The sequence below is a fragment of the Sardina pilchardus genome, chromosome 20 (genome assembly GCF_963854185.1).
Source record: "Sardina pilchardus chromosome 20, fSarPil1.1, whole genome shotgun sequence".
Taxonomy (NCBI): domain Eukaryota; kingdom Metazoa; phylum Chordata; class Actinopteri; order Clupeiformes; family Clupeidae; genus Sardina; species Sardina pilchardus.
Window position 1 is genome coordinate 17053243 of NC_085013.1, and position 22478 is coordinate 17075720.

General features: G+C 44.2%; 2 protein-coding genes across 2 annotated transcripts in view; one reads left to right on the forward strand and one right to left on the reverse strand.

Annotated features, from left to right (window-relative positions):
• On the reverse strand, positions 1–22354 carry LOC134067068 (TOG array regulator of axonemal microtubules protein 1). Its single transcript, XM_062522131.1, has 22 exons — positions 20135–22354; positions 17055–17121; positions 14090–14212; positions 13426–13683; positions 12732–13030; positions 12230–12459; positions 11868–11959; positions 11557–11727; positions 11194–11265; positions 10724–10896; positions 9461–9626; positions 9032–9262; positions 8138–8252; positions 7734–7839; positions 6867–7102; positions 6132–6290; positions 4682–4808; positions 3997–4106; positions 3553–3736; positions 2193–2412; positions 1771–1857; positions 1–1335 (listed from the first exon to the last, which is right to left on the reverse strand). The coding sequence occupies exons 1-22, from the start codon at positions 21194–21196 to the stop codon at positions 1073–1075; spliced, it is 4551 nt and encodes a 1516-aa protein (XP_062378115.1). The 5' UTR covers positions 21197–22354; the 3' UTR covers positions 1–1072.
• The window catches only part of LOC134067069 (kelch-like protein 28), a 15660-nt gene continuing 12838 nt past the window's right edge, over positions 19657–22478 (forward strand). Inside the window, exon 1 of the mRNA XM_062522132.1 lies at positions 19657–19767. The gene's annotated coding sequence lies outside the window, so the exon portion shown is untranslated. The remainder of the gene's footprint in view (positions 19768–22478) is intronic.

The following is a 22478-nucleotide window of genomic DNA, read 5'->3' on the forward strand; positions in this document are numbered from 1 at the left end:
AGAAATAAAACAATTTAATTATAGATTATTCTCTTACACTTGACAAGTTCCATATAATTTAACAATTCTAAGGCTATAAGACTGGCACTATGCTGACAGAGAATTACAGATCTGGGCATAAAGTGTCTGTATAAATCATTAAAGATAATCTTAATGTTAGGACCACCAAAAATACAAGCCTTTAACACCCACAGCTGATTTAGGCATCTGTGTACATTAAAATATATCCTTAACAAAATACAAATATAGTTTTCTTTTTTGTTGCTTTTTTCACCCCCTGTCAATATATTCATTTGGTCATGCAAAAGACAAAATTCTCACGCAATATCTTAACTGGAAATGAAAGAGCCATTGAGATAAGCACAACATAAATTATGTACTGCAACATTGGACAGATTAAACTAATACTGGGCTATTACACATATGAGCTTTACAGTACAGAAGTCTCTTTTTTTCACTGCAATCATCACATATTCTGACGATCACAAATCTTTATAACAACTGTATAAGACACCTCTTAGAAATATCACACATTACAATTTCAACATCAAAAATATACATCCTTGTATCCCTGTTTCTTTGTGCATTTGAAAATGGTACATTCTGCCAAAAAGTGTTTCGAGTTTATCTCAACATCTGAAAAATTCACAAGAAAACACCACTGACAATCATATAACAATGTTGATCTCTAATAAAGTTCATGACAACAATTACCATGATAAGTCCTACTTGTTCAAAGTGCAAAAAGAGTAAAATGGTAAGAGGTTTGCAACCTGATGAACTCCTATTGGTGAATGTTATCTCTGTGGAATATCTGACTTCAGGGCCACTACCACTATCAAGCATTTTAAAAGTGTTTATTCATGAGAATAATTATTGTTGTTATTGTCATGTTAGAAAACCAAGGGGGTGATCTAAATAAAAGTGCAGGCACTGTGAAAATTCAAGAACATCTGTCTTCAAGTAACATCAGCATTTGTGTCTGTCTGTGTTTCTCCACCACTCTCTGGTAGGTTTTACGTTTGGTATTAGTATTATGTGGATTTCTCCAGCGAGACTGCTAAGGACTGGCTCAGTTGGGTGCGTTCAGGGTGTTCAGGAGCTCATTCAAGCTCTTGTGGGTGCTGGTGGGCTGTGAGACCGCACACTCGGCCAGTGCGGGTCCCATGTGGTCGTACAGGGCCTGGCACAGGGTGCCAGTGGCTGCCCGCACACTGCCACCCCGCCCATGGACGGTGCCACTGTTGGTGGAGGCACCCAGGAGGTGCCAGAGCAGTGGCAGCACTTTCTGCTCCACCATCTGAGGCTTGCGTGGGTACAGCTCCCTCACCAGATCTGGAGAAAGGAAGAAACAGAGAGAAAAGATTGACAAATGACAAAGACAAATGTGATACTTCAATATTACAGGTGTTTAAGTAACATTATGTCCATCAGTTAGTAATACAGAACACAGCTAAGTAAACTCGTTCCAGAGGCAAATAATCTAGGTAGCTTCAGAATGTCCTAAATTGTCCTAGTTTTTTTTAGGCAGACATGTGACTTTTCTAAGTAGCACAACCTGGTACACATAACTGGAGCAATCAGCTGACTTCATGCAAGGGTGACTCAAAACTATGACACGATTTATGCACTCTGTACCTTCAGTTTCATAACTCTTCTTAAAGCTTACTGACTTACTTTAAAGGATTAAAGATAATTAAAAAAACGTTCATTATCGCTGTGTTTGCAGACACTTGTTCAGCAATCCCATAATGCAGTAATCAACTGTACCTGCCACCTTCTCGATAAGGTCAACTCTAGCCTTTCCACTGAGATACTGGGCCTTAGTGCAGAATGGTTGAAGAAGGAGTGAGTTGTCTGAAAAAACATAACAACCAGTATTGAGGGGGAAATCATGTCATATCATAAAGTGAAATGTATAAATATTGAAAATGAAGTTCCACTGGACAGCACAATACAAAAAAGGCTGCTTTTTGTTCAAGCCATTTAAAAACAGCTAGGGAACTACGGAACTTCACCATAACAACCACAAATTTGTGGCTACCACCTGGGTGATGTACGAGAGCAATTATGCGCCAGAATACTCACCAGCTTGAGGTGTAAAAACTATGCAATCCACAAAACATTACATTCTATGTAGAACATGAATAAACAAACAATAAACAGGATACCCTCCATTATGTCATACTCACCAAGGTTTTGAATAAGTTCATCAATGGCACTGATAGCAGCACTGTAGATGGCGTTGTTCTTAGAGTTGAGGTGATTGTCAACAATGGCAGGGACCAAAATGTAAACCACTTGAGCCAAATTGTCCTTCAGCTGAGTGATGATCCTGGGCAAGGCCTCGAGAGCGTACAAATTGACTTTGCTGTTGGACTCTTGGAGTCGTGCCTTGAAGGCATCAAATACCTACAAAATTGAGGAATCAGATATGACTAACAAAACACAACAATTCAGATTTTAAGCTTAAAGGGATATTCCGCCATTTGTGGAAATACGCTCATTTTCCACCTTCCCTCGAGCAAAACAATCGATATTTACCTTGTTCCCGTTCATCCAGCCATTCTGTGAGTCTGGCGATACAATTTTTAGCTTCAGCCTAGCATAGATCATTGAATCGGATTAGACCATTAGCTTCTCGCCTGCTAGCTTCATGTTTAAAAGTGACTAATATTTCTGGTAATTTTCCCATTTAAAACGTGTGTCCTCTCAAGTTAGAAAGTGCAATAAGACCAACTGAAAATGAACCCTGCCGTTTTTCTAGGCTGATTTGATATGGAACTACATTCTCATCTGGCGTAATAATCAAGGCAACTTGCAGCTACTGGCACTACTACTGCTTGATGTCTATGGGGACTATTTTCAGATGCTGCGTACGATATCACTGCGCCTATGGTACGTTTGCAAGTTGCCTTGATTATTACGCCAGATGAGAGTGTAGTTCCATGTCAAATCAGCCTAGAAAAACGCCAGGTTTCATTTTCAGTTGGTCTTATTGCACTTTCTTACTTGAGAGGAGACACGTTTTAAATGGGAAAATTATCAGAAATCTTAGTCACTTTTAAACATGAAGCTAGCAGGCGAGAAGCTAATGGTCTAATCCGATTCAGTGATCTATGCTAGGCTGAAGCTAAAAGTTGTATCGCCAGACTCACAGAATGGCTGGATGAACGGGAACAAGGTAAATATCGATTGTTTTGCTCGAGGGGAGGTGGAAAATGAGCGTATTTCCAAAAATGGCGGAATATCCCTTTAATAGGTCCTGATCTAAATGACAAGAAAAGTCAGGCTATCAGCAGAGTGTCTATCGTGTGGCATGTTGGTGCATTGAGCTGACCCTCCGATGTTTGTACTTAGGATCTCGCCCATGGTATTAAACTAGCAAGCAATGTCAGCGCTAATTACACTTTAGAGACTTTGCAATTTGCCCGGTAAATTTGGATACAAGATACAGGATACAGAGTACCACCATTCATCAAAAGGTGAAATTAAACATGATTTACAAAAAACAGTGCAATTTCTGTAAGGGCTTTGGAGATAAGGTGTTACCTGAAACATGCTTCCAATGACCAGGTTTGGTGTATATTCACAGTCTCCCACTAGCTGATCAATGCCCTTGATGCGCTCACGGAAGTCCTTAGAGTTCATCAGGCCAGTGATCTGTTTGATGTACTCGGTCTTGTCTGCAATGCTGTGGGCCTGGCCTTTGCCACTATACTGCCCATAGTCTTTGCTACAAGAACAAAATAACACAAAAAACATACATATTACATAACTACCAGAATGTAAATAGTAAGAAGTACAAGCCACACAGACGGTGTTATGAAAAGGAAGGTCTACTCTCACTACTTCAACACAGTCACCTTTTTTTTAGAACAGAAGGAAACCAAAAACAAAACACCTTAATTAGAAAGCTCCATTTGCGAATTTGCAAGATAAAATAATTATTTATGCCTTAAGTTATGAAAAGCTAGTTCACGGGGTGTGCCGTACCTGCTGGACAGAGGCTCTCTGGTCAAAGATGAGGCTCGGATCGTACCACTTCCTGGGAGAGAGCGTCGGCCTCGTGCTGAGGGAGTGTCCTGTGGCATTTCCCCCAGACCCTATAAACACAGACAGCACACCTCTCTCAGCTTGGCAAAACTACACTTGTAATTACAACCTGCTTTACATCATCCATCTATCTATTTCAGATAATATTTATTCTGCAAGATGGCTGCAGAGACTCCATGCATACAAAACAAAATATATTTGTGAAAATGAATTGCAATGTATGGCAGAGTTGAACTGCTATGGAATTGCAACGAAATCTGCAATAATACCATATATCTTAGCACAAATATCATCACTACTAAAAATACCCACACCTACAACATGTAAATGTCAAAGTGAACAGCCGTAACAACACTAGCCTTGGATTTCACACTCTATGCAACTGTTTTAATCCAACACCATTATCATAACTTAGTAATCAGTTGCCACTTGGGCCAAGTCTCCCATTTAAAGATGGAGGATATAAATAGCCAGAGAGAATTCTATCATAGGGTCTGTGTTGATTTAGAGGATCATGCCTAATTGGATCATGACTAGCTGACACACTAGGGTAATCGCACCTGGTGGTCAAAAGCTCAAACAAAATATGTGTGTGTGTGTGTGTGTGTGTCATGATTGCTGGTACCTTGGTTTTCAGAGTGAAGACCGTATCCCTGACAGTGGCCAGGTCCTTGCTTGGGATATATTTCTCCAGCATTTTGTCAAAGTCCCGGTGTGAAGACAGAAACAGCAGCATCCGACGACCAAAGTACCTGCAGGAAAAAGAGCAAACATTAGGCCTCAGCTGTGGCACAAGTGGCTGGGGCACCTACACCGAACACCGGGTTCCATTTATATTTTCTTCACCAAACCTCCTACGGCTATTCTATTCTGGCAGAAGTGCCGTTCGCCCTATTAAAGGAGTCATAGAACGCATTTTTTGACCATTACAAATTGATCTTTGAGCCTAAATAATGTCATATGTAAATTTGTGGGGCTGAAAACGCCCCAGGAGCACTGCTAGATCGCCTAATACAAGGTCATAAATAAGCCTTGCAATGAAACAGTTTGTTTTTCCCGCCCACTCAGCAAGTTCATGAATATTCAAATGAGATGCGCGCTGATTGGTCTATTGGCCGATATGTCCTGAAAGTTGATTGGCTCAATCCACCGGTCTGAAGCTAGAGCAAAGTGAAACTACGTTTACTGCTGGTAAATAAAGCCAAAGTCTTTGATAAAGCTATCAACAATGGATTTAAATAAGGAATACAGCCGTACATGTATAAACCGAGTCAGAAGAAGGTTCTGACGAAGATGAAGTGCAGCAGATTCCCCAACAGAATGAATGTGTTAGATTGGTAAGTTTTATCAGTACATTTCTTAGTATTAACTCTCCAAAGTTAGCTGTAATAACGCTAGCATTACAACGTCTCTGCCATAGACCACATATCTAGATACTAGCATCGTAAGAGCAGTTTAACAAGAATTATTAATCGAAGGTATGCAAATGAGAGGGGTGTATCTAAAGGGGGATGGGCGCCTATTACGTGTTATCCGAGCTCTGTTCAGATTGGAGCATTTCAACACGGCTGTTTCTATTTCCCAATTTGCATACGAAAGCAGGCGGGGGACGCGGTAAAGTCTTTGGTGTTGTCCTTTGGACACTGCTCGCAACCTAAATTCAACAGGAACAAGGTGAATGTGGTTTTGAATTCTAGGACTCCTTTAAGAGTTTATGTGCCACCAAAATGATTTTGGAAATGTTGCTTTAAAAGGTATGTTGGGGGCCTTTAACATGTCAGTAAGAGTTTCTGCAAATTAATTTCACAATGAATTTTAGAAACAGTTCGGTACAAAATTTCACATGTACTGTATGTAATGAACGTGAACTTTCAAACAGAAGTGTGTGTCCTGAGAGGTTAGACCTAATCAGATCTGTGGCTTTGGCAGTGGGGTAACATTGTTAATGGAGGGTGCAAAAACTCTTGCATATCACCTGAGGACAGAACCTACACCCACCCTTCCTTCCTCCCTCCCTCCCTCCCTCCCTCTCTTCCTCCTCCCCCCAATGTCCTTTGAAGGCTGGTAGTGCCTACCTGGCTTCCTGGGACGAATCCTGTGCCAGCCTGGTGACGGCAGGAAGGATGCGGTCAGTCAGGTCTTTTCCACCAGACAGGGCACGGCTGGCTCCAATCTTCTCCACCAGGGTGGCCATGTGCTGGGCCATGCATTTCCTCACAACTGAATTTAAGTGACTATGCAGACACACACGTACACACACACACACACACACACACACACACACACACACACACACACACACACACACAAACAAAACTTGATACATTCTGAAAGATCACTACCGAAGCGCTGAAGTGATTCACTCCAGCTAATGATACAGAGGGTGTTTACTTGAATTAAGCACACAGCCTGGAATCACTGTCAAGTCCAGATGGTTGACATGAAATACTTGGAAGCCTTTTACTTTCTGAACCTTTTGAGATCCCTTCCCTGTGCTGAACTTAAATGGATTTACCTCAGATAAATGAGATTAGAGCCCAGGCTTTATCCAACAACGCACGTGCCTATGTGTTAGCAAGAGGTACATCTATGATTCCATTCCCATATAAAAACCCTGTACTACAATCATGACAAATACAGTTAATCACAATTAGGTGAAGATGCTGTATAGTTTCCCTTTTTTAATCAGGCAATTGGAACCAGACAATTCCAAAGGTTTCATGCAAAACAAGGAACACAAACTGTTGAGCATATAGGAGATGAGAGCTTGAACAGTTAGTGGCCCATGCTGAGCAGGCGGAGGCAGCTACCTGAGTCCTCCAGTGAGCAGGGCGCTCATGGTGCGCGTCGGCGTGCAGTGCTGCACCATGCTGTCCAGTGCTGCATCCACATCCTGTCGGATGAAGGCATTTGATTCGCCAGCTTTGTGGAGCAGCGCCCGGGCAACCACATCCAACTCCTGGTCCATCCCCCGTTGGAGCTTTGCAAACAGCTCCCCCACAGTTACCACAGCAACACGAGACACGCCCGACCGCAGGTTCCTGACCTAAGAAGTAACAGTGATGCAAACAGCAGGTGATATAGATGCGTGACTTTGATGTGGACATTTAGTATCTTCATGTCCAGTCCTTGATAACTGACATCAGATGATTTGTCAGTAAAAACCAAACTAAGGCAATAAGCCCCAAGAAGCCGTGGTTTACACTGAATTTAGAACAGCTAAGGGGCGTTGTTAGGCACAACGCGAAGCGTTCTAAATTCAGTGTAAACTATGGACTCGAGTGGATTATTATTATTATTATTTTTCAATCTAGCAAGATTTCATGAAACAAAGGCACAGCAATGAAAAATCGAACAGTGTATTCAAGGCCTGAACCAGCAGGCTCAGCTTTTTCCAACAGGACAATGGGGGCCTATTACAGTATGTGTCTGGCTTTCTGTCTGTCTGTCCATGATCACACACACATGCACACATACACTGCTTACATATGTGCCACGGTCACATCTGGTGAAGCCAGTTCCAGATCATAGTGGAGGCTGATCCTTACAGCAAACACACCACAACACTCAGCTTCAGTTGCGTATCCAGTGTAGCCTGGCCATAAGGCTGTCTAGACTCTTGGGAGGTCCCCAGGACAGGACTGAGGAGCTCTGCATTAATGCAAAAGGAAAGTCACCTCTGAGATGAGGGCGAGGCACACGTCATGAAGTCTGTTGGAGAGCACGTCAGAGTGGTACTGGGACAGGCAGCGTAGGAACGTCAGACCCTCAATCTTCTTCTCCCTAAACACACAAACATCAAAAGCAAATTGTTGCAGTTTAGTGGATTATATCAGACAACGTGCTACACAGAAAGGATGTAGATCCTTATAAGTTGTCTAGAAAAACAGAATTTCGAAATGAATGCACTTCTCAAGATATTACTATGGCTTTGGCCTGTCTGAAGCACTTGTAGTTCATATGAATCAGGGTACACTCTATTTGAACAATCAGAGTATCATGTTTTTCTGTTATGGTTAGCCTGGCTCATTTGGCTGCACCAGATCTGGCTGAATGGGTTTCAGAGGAAGAGTGCACCAACCAGTCGTCGGAGTTGAGTAGCTTGAAGCTCTGAGTGAGAGCCAGCTCCGGCTTGGAGAAGGGCCTGAGCTCTGACTGCTCCTGTGGATCCTTCTTCTGGCCAGGAGCCAAGTCATCTAGAGGAGAGGAGAGGAGAGGAGAGGAGAGGAGAGAGAGAGGAAGACCGGAGGAAGAGTAAAGAGAGAGTAGAGAAGAGTAGCGAGGAGGAGGAAAACACCATGTCAACATGTTCCAACTTCTTTGAGGATATGCTACAAAACAGACAGTGAAGAACACCAATCACTTATAGGTGAATGATGTCATAGCAAAGCTTTTTATTTAAAAAAAGGGAGGGCAGTGGGGCTTCAAAAATGTTGCATTTGGCATTGCCATTTGTGTTTGTTCCAAACAGATATTTAATTCAATGTGTGCTATTTTTGTGTGAAACACTTACAGACCATCTCCAGTTAAAATCAAATGATTAGCCTTGTCAACATGTCTGTACAATGTCTTCTATTTTTTACAAGTCATGGCTAAGGATTGCTGCTTTGGCTCTATGTTTGTTTCGACCAATCATAGCCCAGGAGGGCCAAGTCAGGCACCAGTACATGAGTGTGTCATAATGGGGCGTCAAAATACTTGAGGTTGGGACAATTCTTTATACAGACACAAACAAGCTAGCTAATATGTCAGCTACAACTGCCAGTAGCAAGTGAACAGTGTGTGGAGAGAGAGCGTGGCCATACAGATCCCAATTCCCAAAATGAGGAAGAAGGTGTTAAGTTAAATTGAATCCATTTGAATCACATGAGGCCAAGATATATTTCATGAAAACAACATCTTAGAGGAACAGAGAAAAGATTTAGGGGTGTAGTAAACTGGAGTTCGTTTTGATGCTGTTCTCGGTCACACTCACCTGTGCTCTGGGAGAGTAATGGCCTGGCCCTGGTGAGGCTGGGTGCTCTCCTCCGTCGGGGCAGCGTGCTCCTGGAGGTGGGGGGCACCGTCGGGGGGCTGGGCTGGTGAGGGGGGCTCAAGCACTTGATGGGACTCTGGGGTCCTGGAGGACTGGTGGGGCTGGGGGTGGTGTCATCCCCTGGGGAGTCAGACTTTGCGGACACCACCATACTGCCATTCAGCTGGAAGTCTGCAAGTGCCAAAAAGCAGAATGACTTCACTGATGTCACACTACTGATATTCTGATCATCTGCACGGTTGACCATTTGCATTCACTGGTAGATGATACTCAAACAGCACGACAGAAGTGGTTGGGCAAAACATAGAAACTGTGTGACTTGAACACATTTTCTCTTAAGCAGTTGTATATGATTAACTCTGAACTGACCTTGCAGGTTTCCAGAATCTTCTGTGCTGCTCTCGGTCATGATATTTCTGGAGCGCCTTATCCTCTCCGTTCTCTGTCTGTCTGCTGGAGGCTGGGGACCATCCTGCTGATCCAGGCGATGCTGCCGCATCTTGTCCCGTGCCAGTTTGGACAGTTTCACTCTCTCCTGCACACACAGGGAGCAGTGAGGAATCACCTTTTGTGCTTTGACTGACAAACAACAGCTTACAAAACTGTTGGAGAAACTAAGTAATTTAATTTTCAAGAACTGATTTCACACATTTATACAAGACTTTATTAATTGTATTAATTTAATTGTGTCAATATCCCCAATTTAAGCCTACACTGTCAAAATAAAAACATATGGCAAGATCTTCAAGAGACACTTAAAGGAATACGCCACCCAAAAATGAAATTAAGCTAGTCTCGGTCACCCCCAGAGTTAGAACAGTGAAAAAAACCCGGTTAAAATCCGTCCGGGCATTCTCCTGCTTTGGGAGCAGCAATGTTAGCTTTAGCTTAGAACAGTTGCTGTAGTTGAAGGGTGTCAGTGAGCACGTCCTCCAAAAAGTGACCGAGACGTCTACATTTTTTTCTAAATATATCTTGGGAGCCGTGTGTTCAAAACGAGTACAAATCATAATGCAAAATCGAACGAGACTATTACCTGGGCAGATCTTTACTTGGAACTATTTTCAGCCTCATCGCCGACGAAGCACCGCTAGCTAGGCGCAAAGTTCTCACGTAGCACCACTTGTGAAGTTCCAGTCGAAGCTAGTTAGGAGTTTACAAGACTGCTACGTGAGAACTTTGCGCCTAGCTAGCGGTGCTTCGTCGGCGATGAGGCTGAAAATAGTTCCAAGTAAAGATCTGCCCAGGTAATAGTCTCGTTCGATTTTGCATTATGATTTGTACTCGTTTTGAACACACGGCTCCCAAAATATATTTAGAAAAAAATGTAGACGTCTCGGTCACTTTTTTGGAGGACGTGCTCACTGACACCCTTCATCTACAGCAACTGTTCTAAGCTAAAGCTAACATCGCTGCTCCCAAAGCAGGAGAATGCCCGGACGGATTTTAACCGGGTTTTTTTCACTGTTCTAACTCTGGGGGTGACCGAGACTAGCTTAATTTCATTTTTGGGTGGCGTATTCCTTTAACTCAAAATCTAATAGAAAACGATCAAGTGTGAATGTCTTCAACTAATGTCCTTCAGAGGTAATAGACAGACAGTGTAGTTCCCAGGATCACTTTGGGACTAACCATTGCATCTTCCGAGTCTGCATTGGTCTCCGAGTCCTGCTGACTTCCCGGTACTGCGTGCCCGTACACGCCCACCGGAGGATCACAGGACACACGGCCTGTGGAGTCGCCCTGCTCAGAGGACGAGGAAGGCACACCCAAGCCACTGGACGGAGGAACTGGCCCAAACACTCCTGCAGAGGGGGGAGCACAAGTGGGAATCAGACACACATTCTATAGCAGAATAGAATACCACATATTTTTACATCGAAGCATCAGTCAGCATCACTGTTCTTATGCAAACTTGCTATGCAGTTATGCAAAACTGTTTTGTGTTTGGCACTGTCAACTGAGTAGTGCCTGCCTGCATCACACTAAACTGAAACGTTATAGAGTTGCTGGTCATTGCTGTTATCTGTATGCCTGTATGTTGTTTATCAGAGGTGGCATAAATAACCTAGTGACATGTGAGACTATGACCAGGGACTGACCTCTGCCGACCACACCTTCAGACATGTCACCTGCAGGAGAGGTCCTGCTGGAGCTACTGAGCATCGGTTGGCCTGGAGAACGAAAGATGGACAACATACTTACAATTATCAATGACAACAACAACTGTTAAACGTTTACACCTTCAATTAAATGACCGCTTTCTTTATGCTAAGATCTGTACAAACACATACGAACAACTGCTACAGATGAATTAAAAAGTAATTAATTCAGTTTTTAACTGAAATTGCAGAAATACTACTTTACCCATGCTTTAAAATCACTTTCATCTCTGCCTCCTGCCAATACCTCAGATAAAAAAGTGTAAACTGGATGATGAGAGTGTGTGCTGTGAGGCCACTCACCTTTAGCTGGCCTGAGAGCTCTGATGGGCTCTCGTCCTGCGGGTCTGCTAGTGAGTGGAGACATCTCCCTGCTCCAATCCTCATCGGACTCCACTGGCCCGTTGTGATAGGTCAGTCTCTGGCCAACCACACTCACCTCTGAGGGGCCTTTATTATCTTTAGGCAGCACAGCTTGGGAAGAGATTCAGAGGGGAACGGATGTATTATCACACTACAGACCCTTCAGATCACATCACGTGCCAGGGGTCAGAAGAGGCCATAAATAATGTTCTGTGTTTGCTGTGCTATTTAAAGGTGTGCTCACTCTGTACCTTGTAGAGAGGTAAACTCCATGGGAACGGCAGCTCTCTGTTTAGCAGAGGACACGCGCGGAGGGCGAGTCTTTGTGGCGGAGTTTCCTGGGCTGCACACAAATGGACATCACATTAGAGCACACTCCAAAAAGAATAGCTCTCAATGTCTCACTTTGCACAAAAGGCTTATACAGGTTTGTAGGCCTACTTGTCTACTTCTGCTATAGTGTATGGACAAAAGCATCTTCTAAGACTTATTGACTTATTTTATTTTATACTGACTTATTTTACTGTGATGAATAAAAAATGGTCAATGTGGAAATCCAAAAAAAGCACTACGTAGATGTGCTTGTACAGTAAGTCTGTTTTGTTTGACTCACCTAGTCTGGGAGCCATTGAGTGTGGGCGTAGGGGGAGAGCAGAGGCTGGACAGGCCACTCTCACTCAGCGGGGAGGTGATGGAGGGGGATGTGTGTGAGGGCGAGTCCAGGGCTGTCTCAAGCCGGACTGCAGAGTCCGGGCTGTCCGGGTCCTGTTCTGAGCCACTCTGGCTCACCTTGGCCCGCTTCTTAGCAGCACTGTTGCGCAGGGAGCGCAGGGAGTTCAGCATCTAGGAGAGATGGAGAGAGAGAATTTCGTACTCAGTACTCAGTGACCTCGAAAAACGGAGATCTATGTGAAAAATCGCCAGATTTCCCCTTTAAAGAAGCAGATGCCCATGTTTTCATGTCTCTGATTTAAACCTGAAAACTTGTTCCATACACATTTACATGCGCACAACCTTCGTCTCCTTCAAATGGCCAGATCAAGCCAATTTAAAGCTTTCCTGTTCATGGCTACTCTGCAGTAAGCCTGTGACACACCAGAGCCAGTTGTGCTCACCTCCTCACGGTTGAGGGGTTCGTCCTCCTGGTCTTGCATGCCAAGGTTGGCCAGGTGCAGATGGAGGTCCCTCTCCCCGTGGGGCTGCTGCTCCTGCCGGCTGCTTCCCCGGCCATTGGAGGCGATGCCTCGGTCAGGCAGCGCGATCACCATGCCGGTGGGGGTGACGGGCGAGACGGGGGACACCGAGGAGACGGGCCTGGAGCTGCTGAGGGCCTGGCGGAAGGAGGAGGTGGACGATGAGCTGACCAGAGAGGCTCGCAGTGGCAGCGGGGAGCACCTGCTGGACAACACCTCACCTGTGGGTGGGCGAGTGAGACGGAGAGAAAGAAAGAAAGAAAGAAAGATGAAAGAGACAGACAGAGAGACGGAAATAGAGAGGTAATAGTCAACGCACACAAAAGCATATCCATTCACAGGCAGGGAGAAACCCCACACATAAGCAGAAACACATACAACACACACACACACACACACACACACACACACACACACACACACACACACACAGTACAACACCTAATAAAAGCAAATAGCCTTGAAGACATCACATTGATATCCACTTAGTTCTGTGTAGACTTAAGCGCAGGTCAATAACTGCATATAGACTGCACTGTGTTCACTCTGTCCTCACACAGCTGTGACTGGAACACTATGTTAGTTGTATTAGTTCTGGAGCTGCTTGTGTTCATACCAGTGGAGTCTCTCCAGGGGCTGGTGTCCCGGCGGTGGGGGCTGACCTCTCTCTTGTTGGGCCAGGTGTTGGACATGGAGAGGGACGAGTCGGCTCGATGCCGGCGGGACAGGGTGGGGGTCAGGACACCCCCTGGCAGGGAGGCCAGGGGGTAGGAGGGCAGCAGGAATGTTCCAGTGGGCGTGGGGTTGGAAGGCAGGGAGAAGGTCCGCTCCACGCTGGGGTTGCCCGAGAGGAGGCGACCCGGTTTGGGAAATACTGGAAAGAAGGAACATTCTCTCTATATACTTTTGATGTAAAGTGAACAGGCAAAATACACACCCTTCCTGCTCCAAGAAACTGTAGCTGGTGCTGATTCTACTGAAACTGTGCTGTGCCTATCCAATCTGAGGCATTATGTTGATCGGTGGATGGCAAACATGCATTTTATTACTCTAATATAAGACACTTGCATCCAAAGCAACCTACATATAATCAGCAATGATCGTCCCGTTGCATTAAGTTCTGCTACGGGCAACATGCTCTACGCAAGGAGTTGTCGGTATGCTAATGTAAATGTTCTTCAATTATCTGATTGCATTATTGGTACTAGACTACTGTCAAAGCAACAGCACCTAGTGGTAAGCTACTCCATTGGACAGAACAAACACTCCTCTTCTCTCACCTCTCTCAGTATTGCTGGAAAGGGCAGCCTTGAATATGTCTGGGTCAGAATCCAGGCTCCCACTCCGACGTAGCCTTCCCAAGCGCTCCCATCTTCCCGACGATGGAGCCAACTCTCCTGATCCTGGATAGACAACAGGCCACCGGCTCAGTGTGTTTTGAAAGAAAGCCATTCAGCTAAAAAACTTGAACAGGTACGTTTTTGACTAAATTTGAACGACATTTCCTTCCTGTATTAGATGTTAACAAGAATTTGCTTTTAATAATCCAAGTGATCAGAGATTCGGCTCAAATGGAAATAGCTGCCTGTAAGCCAGTGTAAACCTCACTTGCCAGTTGCCACCCAGGTGAACTGAGCCCTCATTCCCTCTCTCGGGATCTGATGAAATGGAAAACAATCTTGTTTTACAGGTGGCCAGTGGGGAGAGGGGATATTTGATTTGTGTGCTCTGTGTTTGTCTAGGCCGGGGACAGAGGCTCCCGCCGTGTCCTGCCGCTGAGCTGTAAAGGAGTCAAGTCCAGTCTTGCCTTCACACTGCCTTCTTTCCTCACAACATGCCTCATCAGAACCGCTGTCAAACACATGGCTGGCACTAGACTGGCCTATTTTAAACCACCACTATGGATACAGACTGCAGTTATTATCACATAGGTTTATTTACAGGTTTTTTTTTTCTTCCGGATTTCTTATTTTTATTTTTCAGTACATTTGTGTCAAGGATTCCTGGGACACTGAAAGACCGGGCTGCAACTTGTTACAAAGGAAAAAACTAAATATATTATTTTGACATGTTGGTCTCAAGGGGCATTTGTGATTTATTGTGTGGAGAGAATGTGCGAGACTGGGTGGCATATTTCATACCACTCTGTGGTACATCTAGTATAATTCCTATCTGTTGAACATCAAGTACAAAGACGCTGAGAGTAGGCTATTACTCTTTTCAATTATGAGACATTAACAACTTCCACCACTGCCATGAAAAACAGTCTCTCACAAATTATTCCAAAAAAGCCTACTATTAATGTCGATTTGTAATCAAACAACCAACTGTCAGCTGTAGCCCACCAGCAGGTTACATAACCCATGACACCAAAAGACAAAGCAGTAGCCCAAGGCAAGAATGAACTGACGAATGCAAATACAGCCTAAGCAGAGACTGACACAGACACTGGCTGCTTTAAGTCCTCATGAAAGAAGCACGGCACTTCAATCTAATCACAGACCATTCAGACTTGTCAGGTATGTGGGATTAATTGGATTTCAGAGGGGCCATCGGAATTTTCACATAAAGACCAATCAGACCATGTCCAGATCTCTCCATAGCTTACAGCTGTGGACAGTACGTGATTAGGCCATACTCTATCAAGCTTGAGCTAGATCATTCCATCTGACTTGAGCTCCCAGATAAAATGACCATGGCTACAGCCCAAGCCCCCTCCCCACCACCACCACCAAAGTCAACAGCACAGATGACTGTCGTGGTCTCCTGGAAGACAGCTCTGAATGAAATACAATTTGAGGTCTCTAGAAGGGGCCAACCACAGCCTTTTGCCTGACATAGCTCTCTTAAGAAGAATGTTGAACATGCAGATCCTAGCCAGTAAAGGAGTTTCTGAGATTCTTCTCAATAATAATCAGCAGTTCACACTTGGGTAGCCATTTCTGTCAAGAATCGAGATAGAGTCCACTTTCAGTCATCAACAACAAATATCACAGTTATCAGGCTCAACGCAGGGTTAGAGTCCAAGAAATCGCTCAATCACCGACCTCAATATCTTTACAGTGCATGTCCTAGCCAGTCACATTTTGCAAATATGCACATATAGATAGATTATATATATAAATCTAAATATAATCCACATATAGTGCGCTTGCAGCATAACGTGGTCTCTGTTCTAGTTGATGGTGGTACGCCTTTTCTGTCTGCACAGTGGAACTTTTTTTGACATGCAAAGGCATCACAAGGCAACTAAGTGGTCAAAGAGCATCGTAGCTTTGAGGTCTGCACAGTCTGCTCTGCGCTTTTCAGCATACAGCCATCATCTTTGTGAACAATAAAGAAAGGCTCTGATTACTGAATTGACGAGAAGGCACTGAATGTAATGCTAGGTCAGACACTAGAATAGGAGGAAGTTAAGGCATTGACCAGTTTCTTTGCACTTATAGAGGTAAACATACATCTCCCAGTAGGCATATTCTCCATGTTTGCAGCCACTTTTGCAACACCATATTATGCCTAGTCATTGACAAAAACAACATTGATATTTTTTTATGTCTCAGATGCTTCCACAGCCTTTCCTTTGTTGGCAGGGTTTTTCTAACGCCATGCTGAATCAATATTGTTTGTTTGTGTTCCTAGCCAAAACGTTGACACAAAATGATCTAAAAAATTGTTATTAGGTAGAAAAAATACAATAATTCTCCTTTAAAGAAGCCCTGAGCCAAATCAGTGCCTCAACAAAATGCCCCCAATATTTCCACACACCACCTGCAGTCTTGCTGACCTGCAACCACTGGAATCAGTTTAAGAACTGCCAGCAATCCAAGCGTCAAAGAGAGGAGTAGAGTAGCGTGAGGCTACTCGGACTCAGCAAGCTAATCCAATTCAGGAAGTTTAATTTTGTCATGGGGAGAGTTCAGCACTGACAGCTATCTGTCAACTGCAGCTCGTGGGGAGAAACAGGAGGGGGAGGGGGGAGGGTGTCTGTGGATATCTGGGTGCACTACAGAGTGAGAACTTGAGACTGCAGAAGAGAGGAATAGTGACAGACTGAAACAAAACGAGAGAAACAACAGAGAGTGCAAGCAAGCAGGGAAGCCAGAAAGAAGGAATGCAAAATTAACAAAGAGGAGAGGCAATCAAGAAAGGAAGAAAGGAGGAAAGGCAGATGGCGTGCACATAAGAAGGAAAGAAAGAAAAAAAAGAAAGAAATACAGTGAGTGAGAAAAGTTCAGATAGACTTACCAAAGCTGGAGACACACGTCCCCCGGTGTGGGGAATAGGAGGAGAGCATATCATCACTGCTGCTGATCTGCAAGATTAACATAAAAGAGGTCTATTAACAGACAAGCCTTGTACATGAAAGAGGCTCCAGGAAGTACTGTATCACTATTATTACATAATCTCCTGTGCTGTCATGCAACTTCACGACACACTCTCATCACCTTGAGGGGACCCGTTCTAACACAGTTGTTCTTCCTTTGTTGTGTTGTTATATTGTCATTATCAGGTAACTATTATCAGACTACAAGTATTATAGGCTTACACAACAACTAGAAACTGAATTGCTCATGTATTATTGCTGATGGGATCATGCTTTTCTCTGATAATGTCGTCTTCCAGGAGATATGAGCAGGCCCCAGAGGCCTCCAGCTTGTCGTCCTTTTGTCTATTCGCCCATTGAAATGTCTGAAACGAGAGCCGACCTCTCATTTTGTGCTCATTTACCACTGAATGCAACCTTGAATCTCATAAGACCCGATCATGAAATATTCACACACACAGCCCACTATACAATAGAACCCAATAGAAAATAAAGAAATCACACCATGGGTAGCAAAGAAAAGCCATTGGTCTGGGGGAGCTTTAAGGACATGAGAGGCAGATATGTTCGTACACCATCAAACTGACAGCATCTTAATCAACAGCACACAGCCAGAACAATTTACTGGACATCCCACAACCCTAGTTGTCCACTGCTTTTGACGTCATATCGTCTCATGGATCTTTCTTTGCCTGTGTTCCAGCCATACTAGAGTTAAGCCTATTGGGAGGCACTGTGGTTGCTTGGAGACTGTGTCTGCAGTAAACATACAGTCCTCCGGCAAAGCATTTCAATACCTGTGGGAGGCCCAGGAGACTAGAGCTAAATGATTTTGTGGCAGAGGTGAAACTTTCTAAAGGATTTATCAGACCTAAGGATGACACTAATGGCAACTTAACACCCCTGTCAGTCCAGGCACAATAAGATGACTGTAAGAGACCTTGAGATGATGCCTAGACGCAATATATGAAAAAAAGAAAGAAAGAGAGCTTCATTCCTGCTTGTTGTATGGGATTTGGATCATAATGTCCTTAATATCAATATCCACAAGACTGAGAAGGATGTACACACATTCATCTTCTAACACTTCAACCCTAACCTTGGGCAGATCCAGGAGAATGGCAAGATGAACTGGATACCCTCTGCCCACACCTCCCCACAGACACACACTCCTCACTCCAATCCCTTTTGCTGCACTTGTGCATTGTGGGAGGGTGTAACCTGACACCTGGGCTGTCTGATTGGCCGGCTCATCACCCTGACAGGGGGCCCTCCCTGGAGACCCTTCACACAATCTGGGCACCATGCCACCCGATACATCTAGTAATTCTTTGGAGAGACAACACACTCATCTGATTTTCTTCCCTCACTGTACAACCCACACAGACTGTTTGACAGCTCAACCTGTTGCATGGTGATTTAAATGAGACTACTGGACCACAAGATTCTTGGGAAAATAAAAAAAATAACATAAACTATAAAAGCACTCAGAGAGCGCCGACCTCCGTCACCGCTAAGCAAAAAACATAAACAGCTCCAGAATCCCGACGGTGATACGTATCCCTCCCAAAATGTAATAGTTTCTTCCTTGGGTCATTTCTGACCTTCCCTGAAAATTTCCTCGAAAATCCATCTATTACTTTTTGAGTTATCTTGCTAACAAACAGACAGACGAACAAACAAACAAACAAACAGACAGACAGACAAACAAACAAACCAACCCCGATGAAAACATAACCTCCGCGGAGGTAATAAATCACAAATAAATAAATATGTGCAATGTGCATGCATGTATGTCTACGTATGTATGTATGTGTATACATTTCACGCAAGATGTCCTTCGATTTATTCTAGAGCACATTTTCAAGAGCTGTTTCACCTTCAGCTGCCACATTCATAGAAGAGAGAAGTGTCTTTTCATCACAAGCTCTTGACATCCCTTCCTGTCTCATGGCAACCACAGAAGTGCTCAACTTTGTCAAGGTTGCTCAAGAAATGGAGCCCTGTGTGGGCCAACAGACAAGCTACTCGCACTGATCACTTGATAGGTGAGATTGTGGCGGTAGGGGACCTACAAGGAAAGACTGGACAGAACAGGATACTGCCATCGGGTGATGTCACAGAGTTTGCCCTCACAAAACCATGTCAGGGACTTTTGTCCACACTAATGATTGTGGTGAGTCATTGTGTTGTCAAGCTGATGGATTAAAAGATGCCACACACACACTGGCACTATCTCTCCCCGTGTAGTTGCTCAATAGTGGCACTGCCAGCAGGCAAGCCACCAGCTGGCTTGGAATGGCATCACTGACGTACTTGAACAAACACTGGACTGGCACAATTTGCCCCCTTGCAAAGCAGACCTCCACACACTGTACACAAAGCCTTCAAAAAGGTTGACAAAAAGGTTGGGTTTTATTCTTCCCTTGTGGCAGTATGGAAAATGGCAAACTCTTCCCAAGGGAGGCAGAGACACACTTGGTCATGCACAGCCTACTAGAGCTTTCTAATCAGTGAGATGAAAGTCTGATGGTACCATGGGACTGACAAGAATCAAGAGAAACCAATCATACATGACGCCTGAAGTGGATGGCGGCGACCGTGTCTAATCAAAGAATGCCCCAGGGACAATCAGTGAGTATGGAGAGCCTGTTGCAGCTTGTACTGATTTACATGAGTATTTTTAGAGCTACTCAAGGCATCTGAAATGCTCATCTGTGACACCTGTAAAGGTCATTCCACAAACATTTGCATTAGCATCTTACCAATACCTATGCTAATAAAGACATAAAAGCACACAGTAGCCTATATTTCAATAGGTTCCATTTCTCTTTTTCTTCAAGACGACTGACTCCCTTCAGCTTTCTGAGCTACCTTGCAAGCTTTACTGAGGAAACATCAGGGATCTAAGCTAAGCCTGAGTGACAAAAATCAGACAATAATGAAAGATATAGAAATAGAGATATAAGTTGATGGTAGTGGGGGTAAGGCAATATCATACCTGGCTAGATGGTTTTCCATTGCATGGACTGGAGGGCCGTGGGTCCGGAGCACAAGGCAAACTGGTCCTTTCCCAGGGTAGCTTGTTTTTCCCTTTGCCCGCGCTCACGATTCTCCTCTGCAGGGGGAAGTCGTCAGTGAGGGAGCCAAGGCTCCCGTATCCGCACAGCCGGTCCGTGTCTGGTTCAGTCCTCTGACTCCGGGCACTGCTGCTTCTCCCACCATTAAGGACCCAGTCCACATCTGCCCCAGAGCCAAACTGGGTTGAGCGTCTCTGTCCAGGTTTGGGTATGACCAAGGCATATTCAATTGTGCCCTCAGCAGAAAGCCGAGGGAGTATGTGTCTGGCTTTTCTCGCCTGAACAGCTGCCATAAGACCCTCTACATCTGCCGTGAGTTCCACTCTGTCAATTGCTTTCATCAGCGGCTGCTTTTTCCCAGTGTCAAGGCAGTAGTCAAAGACAGCAAAGAGCTCCAGGGCCGCATGTCGCACTTTCCTCTTGCTGTCAGCCAAGTATGGGGCTACTTCAAAACAAAGGCTGGGAATGTTAAAGTCTTTCCTTGGGTGGGTGAGCATGGCCGCAGTGATGATGTTAAGAACATCTTCTCTCACTCTTGAGTTTTTGTGTCTGAGGTGTCCGATCACAAGGTCCAGGACCTTCTGTGGGCCTACAATTCTCATAAGCTGCCGAAAAACGTTCATGTACTCATTCCTGGTGACCGCACGAGTGTCTCCCAGGGTTTTGAGAGCAACAACAACTATCTGTTTGCAAAATTTCTCTACATTATAGTCTAATTTCTGAACTAGAAGGTTTATCACCTGTAAAGTGCCATATAAGACTTTGAAGTTGCTGTCATCCAGTAGCTTGCGTAAAAAGCCAATGAATTCCACAATACTGTCAGACGGAACTGGCTTCAAGTCCAACTCAAAGAGAATGTTTTTGAGTTCCTCCACTCCATTTGTTCTGTTCTGGTAGTTGTCATGGTCCAGGAGCTGATCATGTAACTCCTGAGGTATTAATCCATAAATCATTATTGATTGTTCTGACGGAAGCCCAGTCATAATTTAGGAGCTAAAGATACAACAGGACTGGGGCTCTGTTCAAGATTCACAGCCATCTTGGCCAAGGACATATGGCTATCTCATTTCAACTCGGAAACATTCAGCCTCAAATTTGTGTAAGGCATCTCGGCGAGGAAGCACTGCTTAGTCTGGTCCAGTTGAATGCATCCAATTTAAAATAGCGTCAATGACAGTCCTGCTTAATTTCCTGTGTTAAGGATTTTGGACACTTAGCCTACTCCATGTTCTCTTTGGACGCTAAGAGCCACGGGTACTCAGGAACTGTTACAAATAGTCAAATGCACTTGTTACATTGTATACAACATCCATTGAGTATTCGAAAAGCAAGTTCCATTTATCGGTCTGTCAGCTGCAAGCAAGTCAAGGGCTGTAACTTTCATTGATTTACATGCAAATGGCTAAAGCACATTCCTGTGACAGCTTAACCTGGCAACACGTCTGCTGCACGAGATGAGTAGCCAGATAATGTATCCTCTACACCGATTATGTTGTCATATTCCCGTCGCAATGATTTCACTGTTAGGTCTAACTCTGAAACAAAAATATTCCACGGACTGTATTCTTTCCTTCGCTACAGAGAAAAATATTCCAAGATATGGGAAGCTATTTTAGTCGTCAAGAAAGCTGTTTGCTTCAGTAAAGGCACTGCGGTATGCGACATTTCCCTAAAACATTCCTTACAACTTAACTTAAGCTAACTGGCTGGATATAGCTCGTTAACAGGCTAGCTCACCAACTTATGCACTGAGTCGTTAGCCACGTTAATCATGACTGCTTAAGTAACGTTAACGTTACATTTTGACGTGTAGAAACATGCCAAACCACACACATTTCCCTCCATGCCGTAGACTAGTTAGCTAATGGTTTGGCAGAAAGTTTATCCAGCTAGCTCTAACGTTAACTGACCATTGTGAAAGCTATAATACAGTTCATCATGATATTTAGCTAACAACCTCATTAGCTGCTAACTTTAGAACTGAAATTCAGACCTCATATGCAGTAAGTGATGCTGTTATCAGTAGACGTCTTGAGCAAACGCGCACAGTCCAATTCCATTCGGTAATAAAATAGGAGTTACCGACAGTATCCTGCTCCACTCTCACTCACTAGACGTTCAAAACCGTTACTCCGCTGATATTATATGGCTCTAATGTTTTCCATAATAGTATGTTCGCTGCGGTTCCATCTGTAGCTACAAGGCAGCAAAATGGCGTAGCTTGTCACAAACCGACTGCTTCCATGGTGACGCGAGCCTTCGTGA

What these genes read in the sequence shown, in the direction of transcription:
- LOC134067068 (XM_062522131.1), bottom strand. Translation starts at nt 21,196, where the DNA reads ATGACTGGGCTTCCGTCAGAACAATCAATAATGATTTATGGATTAATA. An exon ending in CTCAATGGCTCCCAGACTAG is followed by an intron (nt 11,960 to 12,229) that starts GTGAGTCAAACA and finishes ATTTGTGTGCAG; the next exon opens with CCCAGGAAACTCCGCCACAA. An exon ending in CCTTATCGAGAAGGTGGCAG is followed by an intron (nt 1,336 to 1,770) that starts GTACAGTTGATT and finishes TCCTTTCTCCAG; the next exon opens with ATCTGGTGAGGGAGCTGTAC.